This window comes from Candoia aspera, chromosome 1 (genome assembly GCF_035149785.1).
Source record: "Candoia aspera isolate rCanAsp1 chromosome 1, rCanAsp1.hap2, whole genome shotgun sequence".
Lineage (NCBI taxonomy): Eukaryota > Metazoa > Chordata > Lepidosauria > Squamata > Boidae > Candoia > Candoia aspera.
Window position 1 is genome coordinate 306,309,496 of NC_086153.1, and position 17,044 is coordinate 306,326,539.

A 17,044-nucleotide genomic window follows, 5' to 3' on the forward strand; every position below is an offset into this window, starting at 1 on the left:
CATGTGGACTATTGTAATGTGCTTTTATATGGAGCACGTAAAGACCACCTCAGAAGCTGCAGCTGATCCAGTATGCAGCAGCATGGCAGTTACCGATGTGCCTCAATATATCCAGATAACATCTTTGCTTTTGGGAGGGGCACAGGTTACCAACAAGCTTTCAGGTGTAATTCAAGGCTCTGATTATCACTTTTAAATCCCCTCATGGCACTAGGCCTAGCTATTAGCTACTTGAAGAACTTTGTATCTCCCTGTGTTTGTCCTTTCCATCTGTTCTGACAGAATTAGCATGCCCCAGGTCCTGTCAGTAAGATGTCACCCCATGGACCCCTGCTTTCTCTGGCACTAGTCCTACTGCTGGAGCATATCCCCACCCCCCACCCTTCAAAAAGCTCTCAAAGCCTGGTTTCTCTCCCAGGACTTAGGCTAGCTTCACGGGTGGGGTCCTCAAATGTATTCTCGTAGTTTTGGAGGTATGCCAAGCCTTCTTTTGATGATTTTTATTCATTTTCAAATATTGTACGTTGTTTTGAATTGGGCCTCCTTACAAATCTAATAAATTATATTTTCATACAGAAAGTTGCAGACTGCATTCCTGGTATCCCTGATAAAAATCATCCAGCAGATAAGAAAGAAGAGTTTTCTGCCTAAGATTTCTGGAGTGCATAAAGTGGGGACTATAGGGTTAGATAGTCTGGTCTCACTGAAACTGAAATAAGTGGTTGGTGCCAAAGTTTAATAAAGTCATACCATGTTACAGCCTCTTAGAACACACATGATTCAGGTATACAAAGGTGTATCAGCAGATTCAGATATACAGTCATTAACCAGAACACAGAATGAGGTTTTGTATAAGGCATTTATTTTAATCATGTTTTTGGAAAATGGAGTTTTCTTTCCAAAGCAGACACTGAAACAACAGAGGAGATTTAAGAGCATTTTAACTCTATGGTTAAAAATAATAAAATATTCGTCACAAGTGTTTGGCAAATAAGGACAAAATGGGGAAAAAAGACTATGGGAATCAATGATTTAAGCAAGAGAAGCACCATGTGATTATTGAGGACGTCAGTCATGCACAAGTAAACAGCCAAGGAACTAATATTTTTGGTTTTATATAGGGCTATTTTTAAAAAATGAAATCATATATATTTATATGCATGTGTAAATATGCATGTATGTGTGTACACACCCTCTAAATACAAAACAATTTAGTTTTATGTAAGTAATTTGGTGAACAGGGCAAAGCAAATCACAACACTCACACTTGCTAACACTATTTAAAATAGCAGAAGACAGCATTAATATCCTTAATCCAAACGTGACATAACAAAGAAATGGTCCAAGATAGCTTCAACCTTGAACTGAGAGAATGGTTAAGCATGCCTTAAAAAATAAATTTTAAAACCTCTCACAAATTCTGTCCCATCCAAAAAAGAAAAAGAAAAGAAAAAACAGAGAAAAAAGAAAGAAAAGAAGGGAAATGGAAAATGGAAAAAAAAGATGAACAATCCATATTAATGGTAAAGATGAGTCCGATTTACTAGGACATTAATTAGAATCCAATATGGAAGGAGACATTAACTACATGAAAATACCAAGGAAGAAATCTAAAGAATTGGAAAAAAATACATCTCATAATTTTTACAGCACTCTTTTCTTTATAAAAGAGATAAAGACCCTCCTGTTATTTAAGAGTGTACACAATCTGAAATATAGATGTCACTATTTTTATACTTACATATTTTCATTTATAAATACTATATGAGTCCCTTCACACACTAAACAATATGCTAAGATGTTGCTGTGCAAATGGTGGAAGATACAAGGGTCAATGGGCTTGCAACTACTTGTTAACAAGTTTCCTTCTGCACCCAGTTATTACTATACTTAGTCATTAGAATATTTTGGTAGTGTCTTCTAAAGTAATATCAAACAGCACATTGAGAATTTATGTCTCAATTTTTCATTAAAAGCAAAAACTGTTGGATTATATTCTGTTAAAATAAGATTAAGCAAAGATCACAAGGAAAATAGATGCAATTTACAAAGGTGCGTCTAACTGAAAGAAACTTGTATCACAAAGTACCTGTTGGTCCTTTGAAGTTATCAAATAACCAGTGCTGTCCTTGTTCCTGGACCATACTAATTCAGATTGCAGGTGAGTTTGTACTAATTGAATTCTTCACTATAATCAAAGGCCATACTGCAATTTTAATTCTGAAACTTGAAAATGAATTCAATATTCCATAATCCAGGAACAACTGTATTTTCCTTTTCTTGCATATACAGTACTTAGTCCCAGTTATATATGGAGTAATATTTTTATGAAGCCATTCTTAAATAAAGTATTTTAACTAACTTTGCTGAGATACTGAGAAACACACACACTCTCATTGAAAGCTGAACTGGTTTAAACTGACTTGCCCATTTTGAAATACAGAACTAAAAAGAAGAAAACATTTAGTAAAAAAATGCAGTTTTGAAGAAGTTAGCAATACTCAGCTTCTTCAACAGAATATGCATTCCTGCCCTCATGAGGACTACATTTCTCAGGAAAATTGATTTTTCAAATTACAGCTGCAAAGTTGAATTGATTCAATGGTCAATTACATATTCCAACAGACTAAAATGTTACTCTCAAATTAAACCAGGCAAATTTTTATTTTGATATGCTTAAAAAATCCCTAGTACTTATAAAAATGGGAGGTTACAGTGTCCCAGAAGAGGAAGTCCTTTTATAAAGAGGGAGTATTTCTTCCTGAACACCACCAACTGTACACATGGTAGATTCAAAAAGAAAATATTTTGTCAGCAACAAATCAACTAACTCTTAATTTAAAACCATATATATATATATATGTGCGTGTGTGTGTGAGAGAGAGAGAGAGAGAGAAATAAACTTTTAACTGGGCAATGTTAAGTTTTAACTAAGCATTTATTGACGTCCACAAAAAAAATACTTCTCCACTACATAAAATATACAAACTCAGTGGCTAAGCCACACTTTTCACTTAATGGATGGAAAGGGATATCAAGGGAGGAGGGGCAGGAGGGAGAAACTAGGAATGGAAGGGAGTAGATCAGTTATATGAAGTCAGCAAAAACAATAAAAAATCACTTAGTATTGTAGATACACATACATCCAACACTTTTTCTTCATAAGTATAGCTCAGTGCCATGAATAATTTTCTTAGGCTACCATAACATTTCAGCAAGTTCTGAGAAAAAAAAATAAAGAATGTCTGTTCCCTTTGCATACCACTGGGGTATCAGTTACTGCATTACATTCCCAGTGAAAGTGGCTCAAGCCCCTTTTCTAGAAAAAAGGGAATTTCAAAACTGACGTCAAAATTCAAGGTGCATCGATCTGGCACTTCTGAAAAGAACATTAGTTTATTCTTTAATATGTTTGGGAGGCCTCTCAATCCACAGGTGCCTGCCACATCATATACCTTTTTGCTCCTGTCAGCTCACATGATGATGTCAAACGAGAACAGGCTAACAGTAGAACTGAGCATGTTATAAGCATCCTGCGAAAAGACCTCATAGGATGCTTGGACCAACCTAATCTGCGCTTCTGGTTATCAGGCATGGCAAGGAAGCTGCCAGCTAGGAGAGCCCTAAAGAGTCTTGCTGATTCAGAGAAAAACTTAATCTGCTTTATCCTAATGCAGATGAAAGAAAAAGCACAAGATACAGTTATCTAAGAACTGAGAATTTTATGCCACATTACTAAAAAGTAATAGTGTTAGCCTATTCAGACAATAGCACACGTTTTGTTCTGGTGTTATATAATTAATAATTCTAGTTAATCTAGTTAACCATTTCTTGGTTTAAGATCATTTTTAAAATGTAGATTTGTGTTTTTTTTTTAAAGAATTACCATTTATAATTGATTATACGAAGCAAAGGAACAACATACATAAAATGCAAAATAATTACCGTATTTTGAAATTAACCTGAAAAGATATTTAAATTCTTCTTTTTTATATTACCTTTAGGTTATTTATGATGTAACAAGTATCTTTGTTGCAGATTAAATATTTAAATTTAACGATTTTCTAGTGCCAACTTTCTCATTTTACAATTTGGGTAATCTAGCAAGGAAGTAGGTATTACTCACCCACATAAATCTAAAATGTAATCTCTCCTTAGATTTTGAACAGAATGCGATAGCTCAAGGTTTGAAGTTTTACATTTTCAGCTCTTTTTAATCATGTGAAGATTTCTACAAAATTTTACACCAACACTTATTTCTGTAATAAAGAAGGTGTACTGGTTCTGGGAGGGAGATTTAGAGTATATTACTGGAAATATGCTCTATAAAAAGAAACCTAAAGATAGTCACAAAAGATTGTTTGTAATGTATATATTGGAAAGCTGAAAAAATATTACAGGAGTTGCTTCTTCCTTGTGCTGACACAAGTAGAGACGCAGTTATGGATAGCTACACTTTCTTAAACAGACTAAACCTGAATGCTACTTGCATACATTTAAGCACGTCTGCTTTCATTATCCTTCAGTATTTAACATAAGCAATGCTTCTTTTGGGACCTACATGTGCTGGCAACATTTTTGCTATTCTTCAGTTGACAAGTGTTTCTCAACCGTGGGAACTTTAAGAAGTGTGGACTTCGACTCCCAGATTTCTGCAGCCAGCATGGCTGGCTGGAGAATTCTGGGAGTTGAAGTCTACACATCTTAACGTTCCCAAGATTCCCAAGATTGAGAAACCCTGCAATAGACTCAGAGGTAGAGCTGGCCTTTCAGGACTGAAACAAAAATTGGAATCATACAACCAGACTACAACATTCCTCTCCCAGGGCTTTCCAGAAGCAAAAAGAAGGAAACATTTCTCTTCAGTCTCTATGACAAACATGAGACTGAATGAAACATGAGACATTTCAGTTCACACATAAAACTGCCCTTGGGAGTAACACATGGCAGCATCTCTAGACTGAGAAAGGGTTCAAGAAACTTACTGCAACAAAACAGAGATGAAATAATTGATTTTGCACTGATTTAACTTTTTGTGGTACCACATGCTCATTGCTCTGTAAATGTAATAGCACACTATGCTCTCTCTGGAACCTGAAAATATTATTCATATGATTATTTCACACAAAATAATCTGATAGAAGACATCACAGAAAAAATAACAAACTATCTGCTGGTCAGCCCAGTTGCAATGCCATCTTATTAAACTATATGCAAAATATGAAAAAGAAACTTTGTTATTGTTTAAATAAGCAGCAGTTATACCATGGGGTGAGAGAAGCTGACAACCTATTTGGCTACAGAATTAAATTAGATTCTAGTTGAAGTCAGGATTTGGACTGCATTTTTGTAAGATATACTTTGTGTTAAGACTTCAGCGAATCTACAAAATATATCTATCATTTGTAAATAAATATAAAATGCACAATTACATATCAGTAGTTTATTTTGGAGAAATAAAGCAGTGCAAAATAGGCTAACCAAAATTTAGAAAGCAGCCATTAAAAGAAATTCTTACTCATTATTAAAAATAGGAAATAGTAAAAAGACATCTGAACTGGATCAAATAGTACAGAATGATCAAGTTTTGAAATGTCTTCTACCTAAACCAGACTGAACATTCTTTTTTTCAGCTTGCTCACCTCAAACTGAAATTTGTTATGTAAATAAAGAATGGAGTTAGGAAGTTTTTTAAAAAAAATCTAAAAACAATGACATCATACCCTCATGTATCAGGTAATATCATCAGGTAATATTGCTTGCTCCCTGAAGACATGTCAGAAGAACTAAACCTATGCCTTTTCTTTGGCTCTCCCACAAACTGTTTAATAAAACAAGATGGTTTGGACAGGACACTATCGCAAATTGCTAGTTTCTTGATCCATGCAAGCAGCAGTCAAGGAGGTAGTATTTTTGGGGGGGGGGATGACAATTCCCAGTACAGCAACGAAATACTCTTGCCTTAATCAACGTTACAGGAGAGGGAGAGACTCAGCTATGTTCAAATTGTCTTTCATCAATTGTATTGTGTGTGTGTGTGTAATGTTAAAATCTGATCAATGTTTTTTTTTTATATCAAAAATTTATAATAAGTGTTGCATTGGAAAAAAAGTTTACAAATATATGTCTGACCTACTTTTCACTCCCATCAAAGGCTTGTAAAATATGCACGGGCAACTATCAATAATTTATTGGGAAGCTGCAGCAACCATTATTATGGAGAAAGACAATAATTCAGGATCATCACATGACCCAAATTTGATACAGAAATTAACAAAATCAGTGTTTGATAGTCTCATATGGGAAACTTCTCTACAAACATAGTCTTCTCCTCTGCTATGTATATTCAATACCTACTGCAGAATTGTGAAGAAGTTCCGAAATAAAATCATACAGGAAACATAGCAATTCTCCTCCCTGCTAATTCTTGAACAATTTCCTGCACTGACACTGTAGTTTGGAATCCTTTCTGGTCCTCCCTTTTTTATCTCCCTGTCTTTCATATTTCATCAGATATTTCCATTTTTCCCTTACTCTAAAAAACAAAGAAACAAATACAAAGCTGCCATCAATGGAGGATAATACATTAATACCAGTTCATACATATTAAGAAATGGGTCATCTTTACAGGAACTGGGAGAATCTGGGAATTCAAACTTTTTTTAATCCAACAAAAAACATGTAATGTTGCCTGTATGCAAATATTATCAATATATTATCCTTTAAAAGTTGGGAGGGATTCATGTGTACAACTTGTAGTATGTATGTAGTATACATTCACACTACCTGACTGTGAATTAGTCCACAGACCCCTAATCCATGATGATCAATCTTTCTAAAGGTATCTAAATGTGTAAAATATTTTAACAATATTTCCTGAGACAATTTAAGGATTGTCCCAAATTAAGAGTCCCCAAACTCACTAAGAGTACCTCTTCAAATTCATGACCAGTTCAAAGCTGCACAAAGATAATGTTGTGGTGAAAGAAACAGAATTAATGATGCACTTTTCTTTTGTTACTTGTTCTTAACATATAACCAGACTAAGTTACAGGTTAAATAAATACTGCCCTTACACTGTATCTCAGAGGTTGAACCCCAAAGAATGATAGAGCAGGAATGGAGAAAGGTTGCCACAGATTTACTCTTTTACGAAGTTCTGCCCACCACTAAGCAAAATTGTTTGTGCAGAGTAGTGCTTACAAACAGGCCCCTAGATCACATGTAATGCTAACCCACCATCTGATTTTCTTGTTTAATATGATGTAGAAACCCAACAAACCCGCCCCCCATGATTTATAAACCACAGTGGATGAATTTGTGCATCATACAAAGCTAAGAATAAACCACACTATGGCTTAATATATACATGAAAGAGATATCCTGTAGTCTCAGAAAAGCAGCAGCAGAAGGAAAAGCCAAACTCCCTAGCTTGCTCTTATGCTAGATATGGCAATCAGCCAATGATTATGGAGTTCTCTGCCCCAAATAAGGTAAATGGCAGTGCTACATCAGCCTAACTGCTTTAATAAATGTAATTGTAAAGGACTGTGTTTTTTCACAATGGCAAATACATACCCAAGCATTTATTCTTCTTTTGGGAAATGGGAAACTGTTTGAAGCTGATTCTAACATCAAACTTTTCCAAACAGAAGTAAAACGCTAATTCTGGGTATGCAGGTGTCCTCTGGATTTAGGTGTACAATAAATGCATGTTTTACTCTTTGGAATGGGATGGAAAAGAGATATGAAGGGTGGTTGAATTCAAGTGTGCAAATTTTCAACACAAATCCTTATCCATTCTGTAAAGTCCATTACACAACTCTGGTCAATGATTACAAAGAAAAGGAAAAGGCATGGGAAAACACAAACCCATCCTCCCACATTAAGATATAGTGTCTAAGATACATGCACACAACAGGCACCCATACATGGATGGATAAACTCACTACAGAACTACAAGAGGAATCTGTTAAAGTGGACCCATATCACTAATTTCACTTTCTTTCAAAAAATCACATTGAATCAACCGCCCTGGGGCCTTCTGCCTTCTCAGTCCATGGCACTGATCGGGATCATTGAGAGGAAGCTTTTGTGGCCAATGTGGCCACACAATGCTGCTGAAAGCTCGGAGACATGGACGAGTTACAGCCCAGCCTCTGGTGCTGCAGCTTGACTGAGGTGTTGGTCTCATTCTCCACAATCCAGGGGTCTTGGCTTGCCATACTCCGGCAGCCAGTGCTAGCACAGCATGTCCGCTCCCCCACGAGGCTGCTGCTCTGCTCGGCCAGGAGTTTGCTATGGTTCAGCTGGGACAACTCTGGAGCTTGCTCCTGCAGGGTAGTAGCTATGTGATTCAGGAGGTCGGTGAAAAACTCTGAAACACCTTCATATCCTGAAAGTAATGAAGAAGTTGGGAGATAAAATATTAGTTATGACCATTTTCTTGTTAAAGTTCTCCCTCTGCCATATGTTTTGGTTCAAGAAGATGGCACAAGACCAGCAGAGATATTTAGTCAAATTGTGTGCTCTACCTCTTGAAAATATCACTTCCTTTCTTTTAAAGAAACTATCCTGAATGTTTACTTGTTTTGTTATTTCTTTATTTACAAGAGAGGTTTTTGCATGGGAGGGCAAGACTGTGCCTGGAGTTCAAGGATCCCTCCATGCCACACCAGTATCCATTGATCCAGTACTTCATGACCTCTCCTCCACACTTGCCCATCAACCTTAGCACAACACTTATTCCCACATTTTATTTCTCTGTCCCCAAAACTGTCAAGGGTTCTTTTTAAAAAGTACAAGAGTTTTACAGGCATCTCTGAAGAAAGGAAGACCTAAGAGGCCATTTCCTTTCTCTGCTGGTTGATCAATGTCATTGATATTAATTGGTGCTTGACTGCTACAGAGATAGGCATAGGACTCAGTCTAGATGGAAAGATCACTGGGGGATAAAACCCCTTGCTTCTCCAAAGGTGATGCTACAATATAGTGATATAAAACATACCACCAGGTTCCTGCAATACTTTTAAGAGATATTCTTTTTTTTCCAGAGAAATGATAAATCCTCTTGACAGAGTAGGATAAACATACTATGAAGGAGCGAAACCTGGACATTTTTAGACACGATGGCAAGAAATGTTAATCTAAACACAGGAGACATATCCTGAAATTTTTGTTTTGTTAGGTTAAAGAGTTTCATTCAGAGAACTAACTTTCCATTTTCAATCAAGTCTTATGCTGCCCTTCAACTTAGTATACCTTGTCCCATTCTACCTCTTGTTCCCAGAAGCAGCTCCATTCATTTTCATTGTATGTAAAATGAAATGTCTTACATTAGTGTTTCTTGTAAAATCATTTAATGTAAGGAAAATCTTATTGTGTCATGCTTGTCAGAAATATACCTGGTGTTGTAAAAGGTGTATGTGAGCACTGTGAACACACAGTGTGATGCAGTCATTTGGGATTTATTGGGATGCTGCAACTCATCTGAAGGCATTTTAAATGTCCTATGGAGTGACCTTCATTGGAAGGACCACTTAGCTTTGGGGTAGAAACACTTGTTCTGTATTCAAGAGGCCACCGGGTTGAAATCTATAATTTTCACAGTTAAACGGATCATCAGTAACATGGCAGGAGAAAACTCCTTGGCTGATAGCCAAAGGAAAAAGTCTGATTTAGTATAAAATCAACTCTAGACTTAATGGTCTCAGAACCTCAATCGTTCCCCATTCTTTTTTAAAAGCAAGGAAAATGACAGCATTAGCCTGTGTCTCCTGTGAAAGGACAGATAATTTGATTTTCTGAAGAGTGAATAAATTAGAATGAATTTGCTTTGCAGAACTTTTAGTGAATTCTCAATGAGAATAGGAAGGAACAGCTTGGAAGCCCAAGACCAAATAGTATTTCTAATGAGTGCTTACTACTGGCACTAACATAAATCTCAAACCACATTGATTTGGAGGGATAGGGTGTGTTTGTTTTTATGAAATACAGTACATCTCAGGAACATAACATTCATTTTCATATGTGGGTCTTTGTCTGAAAAAACATTTTGCACTCTTGATTTAAATGAATGCTAACTTCAAAATATGATATTTGTATTTTGTGTATTGTATACCAGCTTGCTCTCACCTGGAAATGCATTAATATCAATAACTGCATGCTGACCAGTCTGATTATTAATGATAATGTCAATGCCAAAGAGAGAAACCCCCAAGGTCTGCCTTAGTGCCTTTGAGATTGCTCGGATGACGTCATCATTTGGTCTCTCAAACACCCCTTCTATTTTATCAAGCTGCGAAAGAGAGACAGAGAATGAATGAAGTTGTAGAGGGATGCTAAAGAAAAACAGGTATCCTCACATTTCCTCCAGACATGAAATATTTCAACAGCAACTGCAGATACCATATATCAATTTTTTAAAATATCTGAAATCTTGCAAGAATGACAAAATTCTATAACTTTGGGGGCAAAACGTCAGTATCACCTGAGACTTCAATTTTCTTGTATCAGAACCTAAGACAAGATCTTCACTCCCATGCACATGACAGAAAATTGCACAAATAAATTGCTTTGATTTTTCTCTGAAGTTCATAAATGAAAGGAGCCTCAGATGTGGATGGGCTTTTTCTTTTTCAGTTTATCATCATTTTTTATTGTATTATCATTGTATTTTTACCTTAATTTGTTAATTTTATAAAATTAAAAATAAATAAATAAAGAGAATGGGCTGTTCAACAAGCTAAAAAAGTTGTCCCAAAATCAATGTATGATAGGTAGAAAAAGGAACAGCAATGCAGAACCTAATGTATTCTCTGTCCTGGCCTCTCAGTGGTGCTGTGGAAGTTCCCAAACAAGGTGATCAATAATTGCAATGGAATGGTTATCTGTCATTTGTCTAGAGGATGCAGAAAAGGAGTACACAACTGGTAGACAAGACTTGCTTTACACGTGTCTCAGAGACTTCTTCAAGATTTAGAAATAAGGTTATTTATTGTGTGGCAAAAGAGACTAGTTAAGGTGAACACAAAATTATACAGTTAATATAGTAACATCTATGGTCCAATTTGGTGGAATAAATGGTGAATAAATATTTCTGATTCCCTAAAAAGTTAATAGGAATTATTGAATTTTCAAGCTCTTAAGAAATTACATGTACTAAACACCTGCTCTGCCTGCAGAACTGACATTACTATTTTTAAGACTAAGTATTGGGTACACGAGATCCTACTAATCAAATATTTAATAATCTAATCTTGTACAGGTAGTTCTCAGTTGACAATGCTAATTGGGACTAGAATTTCCATCGCTAAGCAATGCAGTTGTAAAGCACGACTTCTTCCAGGGGCTGCATAGCTTAGTGATGGCATTCCCAGCAGTCCCAGTTGCTGTCATTAACCAAATCCCTCCTGGTCGTGAGAACCCACCCTGATCCAAGACATCCTTGGCTTGGTCCCTCCCAGCCCTGAGCCTTGGTAAGACTGCCTCCTCTTGAACTCCCCCCACCTGCCTGTCTCCCCCCATCTTTGCCCTTTTGGACGCCCTGCACAGTGGCATTTGATGGTGGTCACAGTGCCAGCAGCGGTGGGGCTGAAGTAGAAGCCCGGGGCTTTCAGCGGTCTCAGCTGGCCACTGCTGTCCCCAGGCCTCTACTTCAGCCCCAGCACCACTGCTGCTGAGGAGTGCCTCCTCAAGCCCCGCACTGTGGCCAGCCATCCCAGCGCAACACCACAAAGCCCCTGCCATCCCCACTGCCCTGTGCGCCAACAGCCCTGCCGCCCCCAGCGGACCTTCACTATCTTCTTCATCCCACTGCTAATGAGGTGCATCGGGCATGGCCGTATGCAGGGCAGCTGCTGGTAGTGTGAGGCTTTCTTCCCAAGACTGCACGTGCCCTTCGCCAAACTGTGTGCAGCCTTCTCACAAGGCTTTGGAAGGTTTCTGAGGTCTTCCAAAACCTTGCAAGAAGGCCATGTGCAATTTGGAGAAGGGCAGGTGTGGCCTTCTTGTGAGCTTTTGGAAGGCCCCAGAAGCCTTCTGAAGCCTCGCAAGAAGGCCGCAGGCTGCCCTGGGAAGAAGGCTGCTGCGGCTAGTAGTTGCTCTGTGAAGGGCCAGGCCAGGTGTGCTTCATTGGCAGTGGGAGGAAGACAACAATGAAGGTCAGCTGAGGGCGGCAGGGCTGGTGGAGCACAGGGCCGCCAAAAGAGCAGAGATTGGGGGGAAGAAAGGTAGGTGGGTGGAACTGAAGTGCCCCTGCAGTCCTAAGTGCAGGCGGGCTACCAAGCACCTGAATTTTGATCACGTGATGCTGCAATGGCCGCAGCCTTGGGGACCAGGCATAAGTTCCATTCATTCAGTGTTGCTGTAACTTTGGTCACTGAACGAATGGTCGTTAACCGAGGACTACCTGTATTATAGCTCCTATGTTTCAAGGAAAGAAAAATATTTTCACAGGTGTTCTTGAAAAGTCCTAGATGACCCTGAGCTTCTGCTTTTCCTGCAACAATTCCTAAAATAAACCTGAGAAGAACAGTGTCAAATAGACAGAAGCCAGTTATTAGAATCACTGTTTTGAGAAAGCAGTCTGGAATACTTACTGCTGTTAGGATGGAAGAGGATTCTGGTTTTGATACATTGTGGCTGTTGAAAAATATTGATTCTCTATCTACAGATTGGAAAATAAAGAAAAAACACAAACAAAATGATTGTAAACAAATCTGTAGAGCTGAAAAAAAAACACAACATGCAAGTAGCAAACACTTGCTCTTAAAAGTTATATTCAAAATCATCACTTAATCTTAAAAATATTTGAATCTACAAGCACTAGAGGGCACTATAATCCAGCAACTTTATGAGTATTTTCAACAAATAAAATCCTTGGATTTTACACCATTCCTACTTGAACTGAGCTCCAATCCAATTGCCATAATGCAGTGTCCTGTCTCCCATAATTGACAAAGAAATGATAGCTTAGTTGCATAAAGGAGCAGAGCTTTTAATAAGCTTTTTATTTATTATTTTTAAATGAAATAACAAAAAAAAACAAAAAATAGAAGAAATGGCAGGAGATTGCTAGAGAAGGATAGATACCTGTGTTGATGCTTTGCTTCAAAAAAATAATTTCAAAGATGAAATAAGAAAAAGCATTGCTTTTTGAGAGGTTGTGCCGCTTATGCCCAATCACTGAGTTGTAGATAGGTTATTTGTGACCACTGAAGAACCTCTTCTACATCCACTTGGTTAGGGATGTCTGCAAGATAACTCAGCAGCCTACTGTTTGGGCTAATCTTTGTAGAGCTATTTTTCTGCTGTCCTTTTGCCAATGTATTTGCCTTGAACTCTGATTAACACACCCCTCTTTGACTTCTACCTCTTGGTCTGTGACTTACAATTTGTCCTATCCTCTTGATATACATCTCCACTCCAGGCCCATTGGGAGATGCTGTGGAAGACATGACCCGGTGTCTGGAGGCTGTCAGGGTCTGGATGGGGAAAAACAGGCTCAGACTTAACCCAAACAAGATGGAGTGGCGGTTGATCCAGAGGCCAACTGCTCCGTCTTTGACTCTTGATGGGGTTGTGCTCTCCGATGCACTGAAGACAGTTGCTCGTGCCCCTGTCATCTCTAAATTAAGTTACTGTAAAACATTCTACATAGGGCAGCCCCTGAAGACCACCCAGAAACTTCAACTGGTCAAGAATGCAGCAACACAGGTACCTAGTGGCCAATTGCAATACTGGCATATTACACCTCTGCTGTGGGAGCTGCACTGGTTACCAGTAGGTTTCTGAGTGCAATTCAAGGGGCTAGTCACTATCTATAAAGCCATATATGGCTCTGGGCCATACCTTAGAGACCATTTTTCCCATACGGTTTCTACCTGTCCCATCTGAACTAAGGAACACCTAAGGATCCCTACGTATCAGGAGATACAACGGGAGGTGGCCTGACAAGGGATGTTCTCTGCAGCACCTCCCTCCTTTGGAGTAACTTGCCCCCTGAGGCAAGGATAGCCCCACCCTTATGGTTTTTTGGAAGCAGGTGACAACACGGCTCTTCCAGAAGGCTTTGGGGGATTAATTATAATCAGTGGCGACATACCAAATAATTTGTAGTTATTATCTTAGTACTCTAATTTGGAGAATTAGATTATGAATTTTATTATTTGATTAATTTTAATATTAATTTTGCACTGTGTTTATACTGCAAATTCTGTAGGCCAACTAGAGTCTGTTAGGTTTCAGGTGGTAGATTAACCATACAAATAAATAAATAAATAAATAAATCAAGAGTTTCTGCTACTGCAGCCTATCTGCCCATGTGAATAATCAGACATACTGTATCTGGGGTACTCCCAGAAGACAGCAGAGATGTATTTATTGATTAGAAATAAACACAAGAGGAATCATTTTCTAGCTGCTGAATTCATAGTCCCAAGTCTTCATTTCAGGTGTTAACTGAAACATTAAAAAACAAATGTGTAATCTTTGGAAAAAGTAAAGTGTGCATTGGCTCTAAAACTTGTGATAGAATATGTATTTAAATAGAAGACCTTGATAAGGTTATAGGACTTTAACACAGAATGCTTCAAAACTAAGGCTGGCCTATGAATTAGTTCGCAACCTGAGATCGGCACATATTGATTAACACATAACTACTTGCAGTGTTTTTATTACATCGCATAAGCTTAAAGAGTACAAAAGAGTAAAGCATAAAGATACAAAAGGCAAAATGAAAAAATGAAACATCAGTAAAAACATTCTGAAGGGGAATTTTGGTGACATATTCTCCCCTCCCTTCCATTCTTTTCCCTAACCACTTCCCACAGCTTCAATCTCTATGCTATGCTTTTATTATTTAATATTAAAGTTTGGAGATTTTTGCTTACTTCTGTTTAAGTAATTTCACTTGTTTTTAATTAGTCTCTTGACTTTTTTTTCCTAAAAGCCATATTCCAGATGTCTGAATATGCCTTGCTGTGTAATGCATTGTATATAAGGGAGCCTTTCCAGCTTAAATTTGGTCACATTTGTATTGTGAATATGTATTATCGGTTTTGCTCTTGCTGCCTGCTCACCAATTTTGGTGTCCCGATCTTGTATTGTTGGCAGAGTTTTTCTTTTCCAATGGTGTGCTAGGTCCATTCTTGCCACTGTCAGAATACACTTTAATAAGGTATTTATACTTTCTGGAATTATTCCCAATATTGTAAGGAATTCAAAACATCCCAATTGGGGGCACCTGACAACCTTATTATCTCTGAATTTGTATAAGACCCTTTAAAATCCACACAAGTTAATGGTCATTGCTACAATGTACAGAAGTCACTAAAATGTGCATTGTATGAAGAAATAAGCTAAAATAAATATTCATGTTGCTAAAATCTAAACTCATTTATCTATTTCGAATGTGGCTATTATACAGTGGGACTTTTTGAAGGTACTGAAGGAATGTGGGAACAATTTTATTATTAAAAAGCCATCATTCAGTCTATGGAAGAAACGGTATTTTGAATATTATGTTATTAAGTACATAATCCCTCTATTTATGTACCACTAAACTTTAGTTGAGTAATATACTGATTGAAGATTGCAGGTTTATCTGAAAAGACTGTGAGGAATATTTTAAGTGCTATATGAATGCCAGCGATCTCAAAAAAAAAAAAGCAGGATTAGTATTTGAAAGGGAGGTTGCTCGGAATGACCACAGCTGTAATCTAGATGGCAAAATTCAAAAAAATCCCAGAAGAATTCAATGACAAGTCATCGTAATTTTTGGATTTTGTGACTTTAGCAAATATTTTTTTAATTTCATCTTGCTATTGTGCACACTAGCCTTTGGATAAAACACTTATAAATCACCCACAACACAGCACGTTTGACAGTGATTCGACGTAAAGAGTTAAATAAAAAGCAGACACAAAAAGTACTATTACAGTTTCCAAGAATTTTTGTTCATAGGGAGTGAAGAAAAAAATAAATGAAACCTAATAAAGTTTTAGCTCAGTGCAGTTTTCTTGAATGCTATACCCTAATTCACAGATATAGGGAAAAAAAGACCATCTAGATGTTATGAACTAATTTAAGAATGTCACTAACATGATTTAAAGCAGACAGCATATGAATAAGATGTCAAAACCTTCAAGAAAGAGTAACATAGTGGTTGGTCAGTCTGTCTAGCTATCATATTTATATAGCTGCCCATCTCACAAAACGTGACTCTGGGTGGCTTACAGTAAAGTTCAGGTGGCATGTGTCATGCAGGGAAAATTTTTCTAAAATTCTTAGTGGGGAAGTTGAGTGGGGATGATCAGGGCCAAGTATCCAAAAGAACTTCAGACCAATGGCATCTATCAACAGAATTATGATGCCATAATCTCAAAACTTAATTAAAAGCATGCAGGAGCTCCTAGCTATAACAAGCTCTTCTCCTTCCATCTTGACTTGCTTGTTTAGGAAGAAGTCTGTGATGCCCTCTCCTTTTTCTCCAGTTTGAGATTAGTACTTCAGTACATAAAACTGAATGCACATAGCAGCTGCTGGCAAAGAACAGCTGTTCATCTGCCAAAGAAACTACTGTTACAAGGGTTTGGGAAGGTGAGGGAGATATTCAAAAAATATCAAAAGACCAAAAAGTCAGAGAAACACTGAGTTCAACCTTCCTCAACCCAATGTCCTCCATATGTTTTGGATCAGGATTCACCAAGCTGGAAAATGCTATTCTGCAGATTTTTCCACTAGTACACATGTTGAATTGCCGCTCCCAAAGCCTACCAGAAATGCCTGCTGAGAAGTTCTTCACAGAGGGCCTCTTCACCACAGTATATGACTCCCCAACCACAAAGACTTTATACAGGACGGCATTGTGGTTGATGAAACTCTGAATCACACATGGAGGATGGATGGCTTTCAGGCCTTCCCGGTTGAATATGATAGCCATCTGAAAAATAAAGATACAACTTCATACACATACACATCAGATGACAAAAACACATGTTTCACATACTGTACACAAGCACTGTAGTGGTGGTTCTAGTAGCAG

General features: G+C 37.6%; 1 protein-coding gene across 2 annotated transcripts in view; it reads right to left on the reverse strand.

The window, feature by feature from the left end:
• Positions 1–6,171: 6,171 nt before the first annotated feature.
• Positions 6,172–17,044, reverse strand: part of ITPK1 (inositol-tetrakisphosphate 1-kinase) — a 123,651-nt gene continuing 112,778 nt past the window's right edge. The window contains exons 7-11 of one of the 2 annotated variants that reach the window (XM_063290259.1): positions 16,777–16,942; positions 13,392–13,484; positions 12,600–12,667; positions 10,135–10,297; positions 6,172–8,395 (exon numbers count right to left, since the gene is read on the reverse strand). In XM_063290259.1, the coding sequence (XP_063146329.1) occupies positions 8,076–8,395; positions 10,135–10,297; positions 12,600–12,667; positions 13,392–13,484; positions 16,777–16,942 (810 nt within the window). In that variant the 3' untranslated portion in view covers positions 6,172–8,075. The remainder of the gene's footprint in view (positions 8,396–10,134; positions 10,298–12,599; positions 12,668–13,391; positions 13,485–16,776; positions 16,943–17,044) is intronic. The other variant, XM_063290260.1, reaches the window with a different exon arrangement.